The 15,861-nt window shown below is 41.0% G+C and overlaps 3 protein-coding genes across 3 annotated transcripts; 1 reads left to right on the top strand and 2 right to left on the bottom strand.

Annotated features, from left to right (window-relative positions):
- Positions 1-1,746: 1,746 nt before the first annotated feature.
- Positions 1,747-3,836, bottom strand: LOC109468694 (complex III assembly factor LYRM7-like). Its single transcript, XM_019767010.1, has 5 exons — positions 3,735-3,836; positions 3,303-3,375; positions 2,944-3,014; positions 2,738-2,819; positions 1,747-2,365 (listed from the first exon to the last, which is right to left on the bottom strand). The coding sequence occupies exons 1-5, from the start codon at positions 3,747-3,749 to the stop codon at positions 2,262-2,264; spliced, it is 345 nt and encodes a 114-aa protein (XP_019622569.1). The 5' UTR covers positions 3,750-3,836; the 3' UTR covers positions 1,747-2,261.
- Positions 3,837-4,385: 549 nt separating this feature from the next.
- Positions 4,386-7,581, bottom strand: LOC109468772 (proteasome subunit beta type-4-like). The gene is made up of 7 exons (XM_019767097.1): positions 7,423-7,581; positions 6,459-6,665; positions 5,823-5,969; positions 5,494-5,575; positions 5,260-5,376; positions 5,042-5,130; positions 4,386-4,660 (listed from the first exon to the last, which is right to left on the bottom strand). Exons 1-7 carry the CDS (start codon positions 7,542-7,544, stop codon positions 4,648-4,650), a joined length of 777 nt encoding a protein of 258 aa, XP_019622656.1. The 5' UTR covers positions 7,545-7,581; the 3' UTR covers positions 4,386-4,647.
- Positions 7,582-7,708: 127 nt separating this feature from the next.
- Positions 7,709-14,411, top strand: LOC109468771 (meiosis-specific nuclear structural protein 1-like). Its single transcript, XM_019767096.1, has 11 exons — positions 7,709-7,830; positions 8,345-8,563; positions 9,082-9,209; positions 9,718-9,820; positions 10,088-10,264; positions 10,871-11,043; positions 11,500-11,596; positions 11,999-12,193; positions 13,230-13,400; positions 13,781-13,906; positions 14,271-14,411. The coding sequence occupies exons 1-11, from the start codon at positions 7,828-7,830 to the stop codon at positions 14,370-14,372; spliced, it is 1,494 nt and encodes a 497-aa protein (XP_019622655.1). The 5' UTR covers positions 7,709-7,827; the 3' UTR covers positions 14,373-14,411.
- The last annotated feature ends 1,450 nt before the right edge of the window (positions 14,412-15,861 follow it).

Here is a 15,861-nt window from a genome sequence, read left to right as displayed (position 1 = left end):
TATGAACTGGGGAGGGGGGCTTAATTTATAGTTAGAAAGAAGCTGTACATTACATAAAATTCATCCCCAACTGAAAGCTTGCATAGAGCTGGTTTAGATCAGAAAAAATGTACAATCCAAAAAAAAAAAAGGAAATTGAATTATATGTACCTGCTATTGACTGGACATGGTGAAGTTGTGGGTTGCCTGGTGAGAAAATCATCCGGATCAGACTAGGCAATATCTGTAAGGGGTATGGGGTCTTGAAAAAAAGTCAAAGGTCTTGCAAAAGGGCTGATCTTAAAAAAAATGGCGTCATTGGTTGTGGTGAATCTTACTAAAATGGAAAAGTGTGAACTGTTGCAGAACCCACTGAATATATTTTGTATTTTCTTACAATTACGTTCAGTTTTCTGATACAGTCACTACCAAGTTCTGATAGCTTGCCAAATTCTGATACAGTAGTTATTTGGGTAGATGTAGGTGTTAGATCACAGGAAAGGGAATAAAAAAAAGCTAGACAGAGATCAGAGAATTTGGAAGCTTCCAGAATCTTAGGACATTTGTAATAAATGCTAATCTCCAAGCAGAGGTGGACTCAGTCCCAGTGTTTTATGTATTAAGTTATTTCCCCATTAAGTGCATTTTTTTTTTTTACAAAATCATTCACTAAATGTCTCAGAAACACTGTGACTGCTTGTACATCTGCTTGGAGTTTAGTAGATATATATAATATATTTGTATGTATTTCAAAGTTGTGAAGATATGGAGGATTTGGAAAATACACTTTAGTGGTAAATATCTCTAGAGCTATGTACAGAAGCTATGGCATAGATAATACAGATATCAATAACATGTGAACTCTACATTCAGCAACAAGTCAATACAATTAAAAGGGCTTAAATAAAAGAAAACCAGCATTTTCTAAATCCCCCTTATCTTCCAGACTTATGGTGATCAGTGTTGATAAACTGAAGAACTTTTTAATACCGGTATTGTACTTTTAACTAACAAAATCACTGGATGTGTATATAGAAATCCAAATGCTGCATTTGAAATGAAGTCATGAAGCCATGTGTGTATAACTTGTGACAGACATGGAGCCATCATCTAGTTTTAACAACTGAGGTAGTTTAGGGTAGTACAGACCTGAAACAGATGTAATGTAGTGAGAAATAAAACATTTCTTACAAGTCTGTCGCGTGTTTGTCCATTGTTGCATATGTCTGTATCTGTATCTGTATAGCTGGTATATATAGAATACAACACGGTGTATTCCGTATCGCCCGAGGTACCAGCCCGACCGCGCGTCGGATCGCCCGACAGCCAAAGGCCGGAGGGTGATCCGATCCGCGGAAGGGCTGGGACCGAGGGTGATGCGGAATACACCGTGTTGTATTTTATTTATGTCATACCCACCCACGAAAACACGCCTGTCAATGCGAAATGAGCAAAAATTTGGTGTCCCTAATCCCAAAAAAAGCAACAACATCAATTCCAACGTCCGAATTTTGCATTCGAATTGTCGAAAGCGTTGCACGCGGTTAGGGCGAAACGCGTTCGAATCGTTCTATGGAACATTTGGAAGGGCCGGGCTGTACGCGTTAAGAACCCCCGGGCCGTACCGCTAGTTATCACACGGGCCGGGACACCCGTATCGAACATAATCGTGGCCCGGGTAGGACATAAAACCGCATATGATATGAGTGGCAAATGTTTAATTGGTACTATGATGAAATATCAGTAAAGTTGAGTCAGGTAAGTGACAACGGCCGGGATTCAAACCCCTAACCTCTTGATCCCAAGGCAGGGTCACTAAAGATTGGACTATGAGCACTACAGTCCAGTGACAACAGCTGGAATGAAAACTCTCAGCTCTAACCTTTGGGCCACACTATGCTACTGACTGAGACATGGACAAAACTCAGATGAAACTTCTCTATAGATGTAACTTTTAATACCATTTCAAGAATTTCCTCCACCTAGCTACATCCAAGGAAAAACATCTGAAATATCCAGATCTTCTAACCGTGCAACAAAACAACAGCCTCTAGAAACTTTGTAGATGAGATAGAACGACAAAAAACTGCCCCTCCCCTTCTTAAAGTAATTGCTGAAACAAATGAATTTCTATTGAGATAGAGGGATGCTCCTTTCCTCTTTCATAACTATTTACTATTAGATTAATTGTTTGAGTACTAGAAATCCCCTTTTCCAAAAATTCTTGGTCCTACAACGTAAAGGGTACCCCCCCCAAGTACGGTGCCTACAAACGTGTTCTACTATCTCTTGTCCTGTGTTCTGTTCTTCCGTGTTCTCCGTGGCTCCTTCAGTTTCAGCTTGGCGTTGTCCACAAGAACACCACTGTCCTTACGTATCCGCAGCTCTGGAAAACACAACATTCTTTTAATTACTTCACTACTGACCTAGGACAAAATTTACATCTAACTACATATAGTACATACATTGTCTTAGCCTGGATGCCAGACCCAAAGCACACTGGCCAGTACTTACTGGAAAACTTTGGGGCGGTGTGCTATATGGGTCTGGCTTCCGGGCTGACATTGCCTGGAACTGTGTTTATCTGACTTTCCTTTCAGACTTTCCATATTGACCTTCCTGTTAAGTAACTACAGTAGAAGCTGCTTTTCGCATTTTTGTATGTATGAATACCTGTTTTAGTCTTTGTTTAGCTTGTGGAAAATGCCAAAATTATCATATTTGAAAAAAAAAGACATACATTGTATGTTTTACTCACCATATCTGCCTGCTTCGTTCATCTGTGCCTGCACAACCATTTGTCTCACATAAACCGCTGTGTCCTCCGCAACTTTAACCAGCTGTCAACAAAACAGCAACAAAACAACAAGAAAATGGTTACTTCATTGCTAGGAGTGGGATGCAGTAGAATGATCTTTTCTAGAGAAAATCGAAAACAATGTTGAATATAAACTTATGTCAAACCTCTTCAATTTTGCTCGGGTCTGTTTCTGTTTTGTGTTTCTCGAACTCCTGGTTTATTCTCTGTCGAGCAGCTGAAGAAAAAACATGGAAAAGTACACCAAATTAGTGAATGCATGTTATTTGCAAAAGCTTCAATCAATCAGATGCAAATATATTAGCTACTTGTATAAAGTTAGTAATTTTTGTTGCTCTTGTTGTCTCATCAGACCTGGTCTCTAGGTACAGGTTCATCAATGCTCCCTCAAGGTGACTTGGTGAATAATATAGACTAATTTTTAGGGACCAAGCATAATACTTAGTAATATAACGGTTATATAATATGACGTTGTATTCATGAATCATATAATTTTGTGAACCACCTTCTAATGCAGCCGTGTCTCCCTTAAACACGTCTTTCCTGGCTCTGTGTAGGGCTCGGAAACTGGCAAGAACCTGGTAATACAAACATATCGTACTAGTGTAAGAATTAGGAAGAGTAGAAACAGAAAGACACAACTGGTCCTCGACGCTCTAACGATTCGGCTAAAAGGTCGAGCCCCCACAGGATCAGTTGGTAGCGCCTATAAACCCCCTACAGTACACTAGTAATTATACTTTTTCGTGTGGGATTTCGGATAATTTACTAGTACACGACGGTGGTGTCCTTCAAAACGTATATACCTCAGCTAAGCGCCCCCCCTCTCCAACCCATGGCTATGATTATGAAAGGCAAAACACCGAACTGTGGGCGACATATATTCGATTCAAAAGTGTCATGAGGAAGAATAATACCAGATACAACACTGAATCACCTTTGAACGCAGCATCTTCTTCGAATTTGTGTCGAATCCTTTTAAACTTTAGAGAAAAACAGATCGCCCTCACGCAGACATGGGCGCCGCCATCTTGCTGGTACTGAAACGCCACCTGGCAGTTCATGTAATGATTGCAGCCACTCGCCTTTGCATATGCATGTCTGAGTCCAGGAACTAAAAGGGACAATTACCAATTTAGTATAGCCTCTGCCAGGCTTCCGGAGCCGGTTGGAGATAGATATAACATGCTGGTTTGATTGGTCCACCTTATGAAGCCTGGTAGAGGCTATACTACATGTATAACTGGTTTTACAGAGGAATTGTTTGGGGTGTCTGGCAAAGCAAGGATGTTCTACAGAGCTTGTAGAACGTCCTTGGGCAAAGCTAGTCTGTAGACCGTGGATGCTTTGTTATGACTTTTCGGGAAAATCACTCAATATGAAGACTTTTTCAACAATGCTTAATAATGAATTAATTATAAAAAGTGACGAATTAAAGCTTCACCAATAACTACCCAACAACATTGTTGGATTCAAGCGGGAGGCTAAAGGTGATTTGGATAGTGGCTTACTGTTTGCTTATCTCAATTATTATAGTTACACCAGTACACAACACTTTGACTTCTCAATATATCTTTATTACTTCATCTTGAAATATTGTACATGTCCACAAGGTACAAAGTACAGTAATGTTAACTATGCTATCATTTTCTTTGATGAAAAAAAAACACCTTTCATATTTAGTCACCACAGAAAAGTACTACATGAGAGAAACAAGATGGTGAAATAATGTTAAGACATTTGTCCTAAGGAGACTTTATCCTCTTCAAAGTTCTTAAAGTATAAGGTTGCAGTTTTACATAAGAAAGTATCATGTTTGTGTTTTACACTACATCAAAGTCTTCAGGTCTTCACTCGTATCCCCTGCAAAACAGTAAAAAAACAATAAGAATTTGCACACAAAGAAAAAGAAAACAAGAACAGTATTCAATGTGAAACAGATACTGCTGTCATCTATCTAAAATGAGCCTAAACTTGAGTGTAGAACGTACTGCGTCTGCACAAAACCTGAAAAGCATGCACTTTGGCAGAACATCTATTTTAGGGTCATATTTGTATATTTAAGGATGATATCCTGTCTACAGTTTTCAAATGTTGTGTTGGAAAAGATATTGGTGGAAAAGGGACAAAATCCTGATGCAGCATTGTGCAAACATTCAATGAAAACTGTGAAAAGTCTGTGTTTTGTACAGGTACAGTATGTTCTGCTAATTCTGCTAATCTGTTATCTACAGAGCTCCTTACTTGATGAGATGTGCGATGCTCCAGTTGGCCTCTGCTGACCTCGGCTGAAGAATCTCCACTCCTGCTTCTGTCACTATCGCAAACTCAAACTACAGAGGACACAAAACACACATTACAGAGTTACAACAAACCCTAAAAGTTCTTGCCTTGAAGTTTCACAGGTCTTTCTTGTCAAAATCAGCCAACTTTTTTTCTTTCGTAAATTTTCTCTAGCCTACCTTGTTAAAGGACCGGGCATCCCTGTAGAACAGAACCTTCAGGCATTTTTCCAGTAACGCCAGGGCCTCAGACTGGGACATGTTTGGCTTCTTCTCCAGGGCGTCTCTTAGAAGTGGCTACAAGAACAAAAATATGTCACATAAAAACATATACATAAACATTTATGTAGTTTTACAGAGTCTATGTATAGTAAGGTATAACTCTGCAGGTATGCAAGTGAAAGTGTTGCCTACCTGTGCCATGTATGCTCCCATGCCTGTTGCTATTGTAGGTGCTTCATAGGCCACTCCAATCTTGTCTACATAGCCCAGAAACCTGTGGAAATTGTTCAACACTGTCAGCAAATAAAAGGAACACAACTTAAATTTCCTGTATCTACCCCTAAGGAGGTCATAGATAGAACATTGAACATGTTTTTGGAGGTAGATTTAGATGAAACTTAAGTTCAATGACTGCAAACATTTTGATCTACAGTACTGTAAATTCATTCAAGCAGTCTAAAAAAACAAACAAAAAAGAAGAAAACACATGGATAAACCTTGAACCTGGAATTAAAACTTACGGTTTGCCGGCGTGGAATCCACCAATCACCATCTGGTTCCAGAGCGGGTTGAAGCGTGTTCTCCGGTTGTACATCACGCGAGTCAGCCATGAGAAGATGGCCTTGGGCGAGAAGGAATGGCCGTCTCCTAGCAACTCGTCATCTATGCTGTATAGAGAAGAGAAGGAAACATCAAATGTCAACAGAGACTTGAATTAGTGATTTGAGTACATTTTGTATATTATAACCAACAGCTCTTAAAAGCTGCATAAACTGGACTGTTAGGTTTGAACCACTCATGCCCGGATAGGACCCCTACTAGACTTGTTGGTAAGCAAGGTGTGGCTCTCCTCAAACACCAGACCTCCGGCTTTTATGTCCCTTCTACAACAAAGCTATGTAGTCATTAATCGAGCGAGAAAATAGGTGTAAAATGCCTTTCCCAAGGACACAACAGTGGGGCCTGCAAGGGATTGGATAGCCTGAGTGTAAGCCTTTTTAGCTTTTGTCCACTCCCCACAATCCACTACTGGTAATGGAACATGGGAAGCGGACAACAGCTGAAAAGGCTTACACTCACGCTAGGGATTCGAACCCAGAACCTTTAGATTCTGAGTCAACAACCACCTTGCCACCTTTCTTAGGATGCTGACTCACATTTTCTGATCCAGGACTTCCTTGAGGAACTGATAGTCTGCGTAGTCGCCCGCCCCGGCCAGGACGGTGGTGTTGTTGACCTTCATGACGCGGGAGATGTTACGATATCGTGCCAGCGAGCCGTAGGACCCCAGCATGTCGGCTGCCACCACCACTCCGCCATCAAACTTCACTCCCAACACTGACGTTCCCATCGTCATGGGATGGCTGAAAACAACAGGAAAGGATTAGTAAAATTGTTTACTTTGTAGGGACTTCAATTCATAGTAGGATAAGCAAGAGGGTTTTTAAAGTGTTACAAAATATTCCCAGTTGAAACAATTATGTATTGTAGAAAATAGAAATCATGCAATCAAGGCATATTTTCAGTGTCATGATTTTGCAATTATTACTTCATGTGTTGCAAATTTTCTGTCTTTATCACAATTTTATTCACAAAAATAGTGTATAAAAATTGGTACAAATAACATCTCCTTAATTTTTGTATATTCAAGAGTCACAAGTGTGTGGAACTCTCTTTCCCAGGAAGCAGTGTCCAGCAAATCAGTAAATGAGTTCAAGAACCATATTGCACACGAGTGGAAGAATCACCAGGATATGTACAACTACACCTTTACGTACTGAACACAGAAGAAGAACTGCTACCGCCGAAATTACCCGAAGTGCGGTCTCATTACCCATACAGGGTACCTATTGACCGGCTACAGGTGAGAAATACAGGTGAGAAATATTCCACCTGAAACGCCTGAACAGTTGAAGAAACCTGTGCGTTTGGTAAATAGCAGCTTTTGCTTTTTTTTTACAACTCTTTGAAAAAGCACTGGCAAGTATAAATTTTTTTATGCCCCATGTGTGGGGAGGGGGGCGCATGCTGAATCATTGTCATCCACCAAAACACGAACATTTCAAATCCTTCTCCTAGCCCCCACACTAACACAATCTCGCCCCCGCTTCGCAGACTCACAGTGTATGTTTGGTAGGTCCATGCTGCGGGGTTGTTGTGCCGCCAGGCGTGCTGTAGAACCCGCCAGGAGTCGGACCGTTTCCCCAAAGTTCACCAGAAAATCCAAACTGTTCGGCAGCCATGTTGGAAATCTTCACCAATTTTGAACTCTCGCGAGATAAAACGAGATGAAATTCCCGCGAGGTTACATCAACCAATGAAAAATCGTCTAATAAAAGCAGCCATACATCTGACCAATCAGAGATCATGTGACATTTTCGGCAATAGGATTGAAAACGAGGCTCCGGTTGCCGTAAGTTACCAAACATCTGCCTTGTATTTATTTGGCGGTACAGTTTTGAGAGAAGTCCAGCAAAAGTTCACCTTTTTAAAGGAAATACAGAAACTATCGACACATTTTTCGCAATGGTGAGTACATTGAATACGTTTGTAGCGCTGCCATCATCTGGGTTTCTTTCTTTGAGCCAGAAATTGACGATTTTAGAGCTGTTTTTGTATGTGTTCAGCTGGTGATCTTTTGAAACCATAGAAAGATATGGCTTCACTTGGGTCTCATTGAATTATTTATGGCTTGTTCGTGATTTTGTTCAGATAGTCAAGTGCAGACATTTTAAATGTGCCTTTTGTAGTGTCTCTTAAGTGTATACTTAGTGTGTCACTGAACTGTGTGAAAATTTCAAAAGTACAACTTGTTTGGGAATGAATGGTATTTATATGGGGGAGGGGCATAAACAATTGTTTATGAAATTTGAGCCATCGTTGTATTTTAGATCTTTCCAAATAGAATTTTTGAACATAGAAATATTTTCAAAACCTGTTGGAGTGAGCCAGTGGTATTGTATCATGATAAAAGCTCCAAAGATGTCCTGTCCCCTCCTCATATCTGCTTGGAGATTGACAGAAAACCACCTGTGTCTCGCAGGCATCTTTGCGGCGTGGGATGGACCAGGCGTACCAGGACCGGATGCGGACGGAGAACCGGCGCCAGGAGGAGCTGCGGGAGGACCGCATGAAGATGCTGTCCCAGGACCGCCTCCTCGCCGCCAACATGGCGTCCGACGAGCGCGTGGAGAACAAACGCTTCATCCGCCGGCTTCAGCAGGAACAGACGGAGAGGGAGATGGAGGAGTCCATCGCTAAGGTAGGCTGGATGCAAAACTTCATCATTGTGGTCGGTAGATAATGTTGAAAGTTTCTAACACAATGAAAATTTTAGAAAGAAAAGTTTGTGAGGACTGGATTTTTGGCAGAAAGGGAAAGGAGATGTTCACAGTCTAATACTTATGCAGATTGCAGATTAAGATTGACAGGCAGAATGACAGGAGGTCAAAGGGTCAGTCACATGAAATGGGGCAAACTGGAAGATCATGAAAATACTTCCCAGAAGTCTGATTTTTTTTATTCGTGGTTGAAACAACAGCAGCTATGCCATTCTTGCAAGGCAGCCTGTATGTTTGCAGTATGATAAGTTTGCAGTGATAATTTATGAACATAAAACCACTGCAACTTTTTCACTTTAAAATATTTGATTGCACCTACTAGTCCTTCTTCTAGCTAGTTTAATTTTGTGTAATTGGATCAAGTTTGCACTGTGCCAGTGCCTTTTGTAGTTAATGTAAATCAAAAATGTATATTAAAGTTGCTCTCTGTCCCTTCCAGGCAGAGGAGTCTCGTAAACAGCGAGAGCAGCAGATGGAGCAGGAAGACCGACTGGCCAGGGAGATGGAGAGGATCAAACTGGAGACCATGAGGGACGAGAAGATGAGACAACAGATCAGGGAAAACAGGTCAGCAGGGTGCTACGTTATCCAGACTTAACCTTCCCCCTGCTGCCTCACTCAGTAACCAGTACATAGCTGTGTAATAGCAAGCTGAAGGTTAATAAACCTTTAGCACATTGAAATACTAGTACAATGTAGTTGTTTGGCTCATTACCTTCGCCAAGAAGGTAATGTTTCTCTATTGGTTAATGGGCTGGGCAGCAGGGAGAAGGTTAGAATCTTTTCCACACCTTTTGGGGGATATAGGCCAGTGCCTATCTCTATTTCTGTAGCACTTAGGCCACAAAGTTATGCAAGCACTACAGCAGGGGCTAGTCCACTGATAGTGGGATGTGTTCAACTAGCATATACTCTCTGACTTATAAATGTTAAGCAGAGAAAGCAGTTTGTACAGTTTTTATTTCTAGTCTTTAAAGGAAAGGGAATAAAATGCTGCTGAAGTTTGCAACACACTCATGGGGATGAAAATTACTTGTGTTGATGTGATTTTCCTGTGTCCTGTCTCCTCACACAGTTTGGAGCTGCGTGAGTTAGAACAGAAGCTGAAGGCTGGATACCTGAACAAGGAGAGGGCAGCACAGCTGGCAGAGAAAGAAGCCATCAAGTACGATAAAATGGTGTGTAGTTATCCTCATCTCATCTCAATACAATGACCTAGAGCAGATGGTGTAACTGGCACTGTAGCAGACTCCCTGTATATTTATGTAGCAAGTGGCACGACAGATCGACAGATATAGGGGGGCTGGTCACCATACATAGTATATGAATGTGTTTTACAAATAAGACTGAACAGAGCACTAGATTGTTAGGCAAGACTATCTGAAGGTAGACATTGCATATTTTGTTTGCAACATTACCTAACTAGTTTGCGTTTTTTTCTCCAGTCCAGAGAGGCGGAGATTGCTCGGCTGATGAAGGAGGAGTCAGAGCGAGCGTCCAAGCTTGAGATGGAGCAGGAGGAGGCCAGGTACCTGGAGAAGATCCGCTACCAGCAGGAGCTGGAGAGACAGCTGGAGGAACAGGAGCAGAAGAAACAGCAGGCTTACGAGGAGTTCCTCAAGGTTCGTGTCTTACCTTAGCTCTCAAATCAAGACGTTTTCAGTTTTCATTGCCTATCAAAACGGTTACTCTATGGGAACTTAACAGTAAATATGGAGCACTGTAGGTTAATCCTAGCATATGTAGTGTTCAACAATGTCATAAAAAGGAGGTATTTCTGATATGATTTGGCAAACATTTTGAAAAGATGTAGAGGGGAATATTCCATATTTGCTTGCGGATGTTGGCATTCGGGTTTAAGCCATTTTTCTTGACATTGCTTTGTAAGAGGAGTTCATAATGGACTTACTATGAGTAGGGTTTAAACTTTTATGTTTATGTTTACTGAAGGAAAACATATTATTTTTGCTCTGTTTCTTCTTCTGTTCTAAACACTAAAGGTCACTGACCAGAACCAGACATCTGTCACCTTGGTAACTGGTGATGGGTTACATCATGTTGCAGTTTTATAGCAGGAGGGATTTAGACTCCTGTCTGCCCATATATATGATTGTGTTTGAGTAAGAATTAACAGAGCAGACCATATGTGAGGGTAAACATTATGCATTTGCTTTGCAAATGTTACCTTTCTAGTTTATTCAACTGTTTTTTTTTGCGACACCTCGCAGGAGAAGCTGATGATAGACGAGATCGTGCGTAAGATTTACGAGGAGGACCAGCGGGAGATGGAGATGAAGCTGGAGAAGCAGCGCGCCACGCAGCGCTTCATCGAGGAGTTCAAGACCAAACGGGAGGACTGGAAACGGCTGGAACGAGAGAGGATGGAGGAGGAGAACAGAAGGTTAGGGGTCACATCTATAGTAATCTAGCTATAGTTAGTGTAAATGCGTTAACTTTTGGGATGGTTTTAATTTTCAGATAGGAGCAGAAAAGACTGAGGTTTTTGCAGTATTTGAAGTTCGCGATTGAAACAGTAATATGGTATAATTATAAGATACATACATGTATCTGCAGTATTATGATTTTGCAGAAAGAGGTAACTGCTTAAACCATGGAAAAAAACACTATGGACATTTCAAGATTTGCAGTAATCTCCAAGCAGATGTTGGGAAAACCCTCTGGATCTTTTACAATAGCTACATAGTATGTACCAATTTTGAAGCATTTGGCATGACTTAGCTAGGGTTTGAACTTGCAACTCTACCCACTATGCCATTGCAGCCGTAATAATAGCTTTCCATTGTACTCCTTGTACATATGTATACTGAAATGAGACAATGCTGATTTTTTCCTACAGAATCCTGGAGTTTGCGTCGGTTCAGCAGGCACGGGAAGAACAGCGTATGGCGGAGATGAAAGAACGGGAGGAAGCCAAGGCCAAAGTACAGTCTGAGGTCAGTCACCAACTTCCTGTGGTCTCAAATGAAATTGTGAAACTTGTTACCGTCATGTATGGAAGATGTCTCTTTATTGTGTAGTTTTTATCTAGTCTTGGACTTCAAAATTATTGGGGTCTTTGTATACAACTTGCAACAATTACCTGCTAACATTTTCTAGCCCTTTTGCTACTTTTCTCAAAGCAGAAATGGCTTGTACTACTACCTACTGTTGCTAGGTGGAGCTGCAGTGAGAAGAATACAGTCCCAAATGTGACTAACCCTGTATCCCCCCTCATCACATCACAGACTGGATTGAGTAGACTCTCTGATATAGCCTGGGCCTACTTAATCCAGCAAGTGTATCTGTTGTCCCCTCTGTCTAACCAGTTTGTTTGTTTTTTTGTTTGTTTTTTATAGCTTGCGAAGCGGGTTGCGGCAGCGAAGGAGGAGCAGGATGAGATGGAGCGTATCCGGATGGAACTGGTTCTGGAGGAGCAGGAGGAGGCGGAGAGACAGAAGGAGATGGACGAGTTTGAGCGCCGCATCAGACAAAGGCTGGAGCTGCAGAAAACTCACCGTGAACAACTGGAGTACAAGAGACTCCGGCAGGAGGTGGGCAGTTCTTCATTGTGTTTACCTTTGCAGAAAGAAAACATTGTTTTTGCTCTTCTTCTTCTAAGGTCAATGACCTGGACCAGACGTCTGTCACCATGGTAACTGGTACTGTAGCAGATACAGTGGTGTTGGGTTACATTATGTTGCAAGTTGCAGGACATTAGAAGAGGCTGGTCACTATATATATGTTTGAGTAAGAATTAACAAAGCAGTACTTTGACAGGCTAGACCCTATGAAGGTAAACATTATGAATTTGTGTTGCCAATGTTACCTTAATTTAAGTCCATTAATGATTCTTATGCTATCATGATAGGAAGCTAAGGTCTGGATCTATATATGATTTTACTACATTCTAGAGTGGGACGATTGTTCTGCATTGTCACTTCTAGAATGGGATGATTGTTTCACATTGTAAGTTCTAGAATGGGATGGTTGTTCCACAATGTCACTTCTAGAATGGGAAAGTTGTTCTACAATGTAAGTTCTAGAATGGGATGATTGTTACAAATTGTGAATTCTAGAACAGGATGATTGTTCCACAATTTTGCTTCTACTAGAATTTATTGTTTTAAATTGTTTTTATTGTCCAAACAGTACCCGTGCAGTCGCAGCCTTTATACGGCTGAATTGGTGCAGGGTATCACATAATAATCAATACAAATCACAACAATTACAACAATCAAATAATACAAATAATGCACATATTTGTTCCACAATCATTTTTGTGGAACTGTCGCAAGGGTCTGTGCGGCTGCCATTCGGCGCCACAAGGTGACCTCAATACGACTTTCCCCAACCGAAGTTAGGTACCCATTCACACCTGGGTGGAGTGAGGAAAGTCGTGTAAAGTGCCTTTCCCAAGGGCACAACGTCGGGGCGCATGTTCAGACATGTACCGGGTACGACTCGGAATCGAACCCGGGTCTCCTGGTTCACAGTCGATTGCTCTAACCACTACACCACCCGACGCCACACATTTGAATTTGAAGATTCCCACATGTTTTAAAGTTGACTTGAATTGACTTTCTTTAGGCGGAGAGAGAAGAGGAAGAAGACTTCCGTCAGCAGATGTTGGCGAAGTTTGCGGAGGACGACAGAATCGAGCAGATGAACGCGCAGAAGAGACGCATGAAGCAGCTGGAGCACAAACGTGCCGTGGAGAAACTTATTGAAGACAGGAGGAAACAGTTTGCCGAGGACAGGGTGAGGGAACTTCTTCAGAATCTTCAAAAGATAAAAAATTTAGAATCCAAAAAAGCTGCCTGGAATATTTTGGCAGAAGTGAAAAAAGGGTGGAAAAATCCAGGCTTCTATTGTCAAAGAAAGATGAAGCAAGTAAAAAAAGGAGATTAAAATTGTCCTTTTTGGAAATGTAAGGAATTTCGTACATTTTGGAATGTCATCAACATTTTTGAGCAACTTCCGTATTTTCTATTCAGACAGTAGGAAATGCTTGTATCAACCACATTATGCTTTATTTGTAAATGTATGAGCAAAAACTCCTAGGACAACATCCTAGGGTTGTCCTAGTGGAAACAATATGAAGGCACAAGAACACTGACCTCTCCCTTTTTTTGTTTCAGGAGCGTGAGTTGGCAGAGCGTATGGAAGAGGAGCGGGCGCAGGCCTTCCGCCGACAGATCATCGAGGAAGAGCGGCAAAAACTGCTCCGAGAACATGCAGAGAGGCTGCTGGGATACCTTCCAAAGGTAGGATTCCTTCCAAAACCTACTGTAATTCCTGATTTTTTTTCAGGGTACTTTTATGTACACTGGTTTCACTGTCAGTGTACACTGTTTTTGTACTATGAACTTATCGTCACCATTATCGAGTCATTTGTCTTTTGTTGCTTCTGTGGCATAGTGGTTGGGAGGTGATTTTGACATGTGATTGATAGGGAATCAAGCCTGAAGGTGGCTCAGTGCATGCCACTCAGGAAATGGTGTAATACCCAATTAAATTACACCAGAGATCCCCTTCACAGTTCTAATTGAAAGTGAAAAAAGCCCATAAGTTTGAAATCTCTCATTTGTTGTTGTTGTTGTTATTGACAGTTTTTTGTTGTCCTTGCAGGGCGTGCTTAGAGACGAGGGTGACCTCGGCATGTTTGACGAGAAGTTCAGAAAGGCGTACACCGAGAGACAGATAGACCCGTACGCGGACATGTGGGAGTGAGCGCAGTTCATAGAATAGCCAGAATTTCTTGCATTAGGGAGGGTAACATAAGTTTGTCAACTCTAAATAAAGAGGATTTGACATGGAAATTCCCACAACACTCATGCATCCTCTTGACTTGTGTTGGCAAAATGCACAAATAAAAAAAGATAGCAAACAATCATATCTAGAAATATCACAAATACATTACAATATGATGTATGTTAAAATATAGCAATTTCACAATGACTCTGACTCAAGTATCTCTGCACATGTAACAAAAGTAGTTAAAGTTAATACAAATGCTGTGTACATTCCCAGTATTGAATATGCCTTGTCTCAGAAAAGTCTACCAAAGTTGTAAGAAATTTTGTACTACTAGAAGGGCTGTTCTTTTTCCTGAATGTTACATTCCATACATATTATAGTGCTGCTACTTGGCCTGAATTTCTGCTGAACATATACGGAAACAATATACAGTATAATATACAACGTCTTTTGGTGATTTTTGTAGATAGATTTCATAGTCATTACACAGTTGTCTCTGTAAAACTCAAAGTTAATAGCAAAAGATTTAAGAACAAACAGAATTGCTACTTTTTGTTGAAATGAGACAGCCAAAGTCTCATGCGTATTGTCTTGTATATTTTTGACTGACTGTTGTTGTAAATATTTTCTGCAATCCCCGATAGCAAATCGCACCAGTACATTTTGGTACTGGGTTAATTACATACATCCTAGTCATGACCTCTTTGGAAACTGAATAAAGATTTATGTTTCAAGGTTGCTGTGTGTTGAATTGGTCTCTACAAAGTTGATTTAAATGATTTTTTATTGTCAAAACAGTACCCGTGCAGTCGCAGCCTTTAACGACATTTAATTAATGCAGTGTATCACATAATAATCAATATTATCATATAGCCGGGTGACGTTGACCAATCAGAAGGCTCCATTCCACATTCCTTATGACGCCGTAATGTCACAAATAGAGTCAAAATCGGGTATTTATTCATCCCAATCCATACATTAAACAAACCCAGTAATCACCCGCATATGACCTCAGGTGACCCATATAGAACAACCGCTGTGTTCTAAAAAATCCAAAAATAACTTGAGTTATGTTCCAAAGGAATACATGTTCCCTGCTGATGACCCAGATAGAACATGACCCCTTGCCAATGTTCCGGTGAACTCATATGAACCCAGTGGAACAGGTAAAACGATTACACTGTAAGGGCATACAATGGACAACGCGATTTTTCTTTGAAGAACTGACTGACGCCAATTTAGACTCAATATGCCGGTCCTTGGAGTAGGGGAAAGATGCACAGGTACAGTGGCTAGCGGACGGGAAGATAGGGGATTGACTGTAACGGTTTTTTTTACATAATTTAAGTTATGTATGCGTTCTACAGGAATGTGTCACTCTTTACTGTGTCATTTTGGATAGGCTATATGATAATAGCGTTAATGTCCCGCCCTTTCTCGGTGAATATGGTNTGATAAGCCT

This window comes from Branchiostoma belcheri, unplaced genomic scaffold, assembly GCF_001625305.1.
Source record: "Branchiostoma belcheri isolate BF01 breed outbred unplaced genomic scaffold, Haploidv18h27 scaffold2, whole genome shotgun sequence".
Classification (NCBI taxonomy): domain Eukaryota; kingdom Metazoa; phylum Chordata; class Leptocardii; order Amphioxiformes; family Branchiostomatidae; genus Branchiostoma; species Branchiostoma belcheri.
The sequence above is the reverse complement of the archived record's forward strand: the minus strand, read 5'-3'. Positions and strand labels throughout refer to the sequence as shown.

Bases quoted from the DNA above. Each gene is read 5' to 3' on its own strand.
- LOC109468771 (XM_019767096.1), top strand. The intron at 9,821-10,087 runs GTGTGTAGTTAT...TTTTTTCTCCAG, and splicing joins CCATCAAGTACGATAAAATG to TCCAGAGAGGCGGAGATTGC. The intron at 11,597-11,998 runs GTCAGTCACCAA...TGTTTTTTATAG, and splicing joins AGGCCAAAGTACAGTCTGAG to CTTGCGAAGCGGGTTGCGGC.
- LOC109468694 (XM_019767010.1), bottom strand. The intron at 2,820-2,943 runs GTTTGACATAAG...TTTTGTTGACAG, and splicing joins ACCCGAGCAAAATTGAAGAG to CTGGTTAAAGTTGCGGAGGA. The intron at 2,366-2,737 runs GTGAGTAAAACA...TGTGTTTTCCAG, and splicing joins GAACGAAGCAGGCAGATATG to AGCTGCGGATACGTAAGGAC.
- LOC109468772 (XM_019767097.1), bottom strand. From the start codon at position 7,544: ATGGCTGCCGAACAGTTTGGATTTTCTGGTGAACTTTGGGGAAACGGT. The intron at 5,970-6,458 runs GTGAGTCAGCAT...TTCTCTATACAG, and splicing joins GAAGTCCTGGATCAGAAAAT to CATAGATGACGAGTTGCTAG. The intron at 5,377-5,493 runs GTAGGCAACACT...TTGTTCTTGTAG, and splicing joins TGGGAGCATACATGGCACAG to CCACTTCTAAGAGACGCCCT.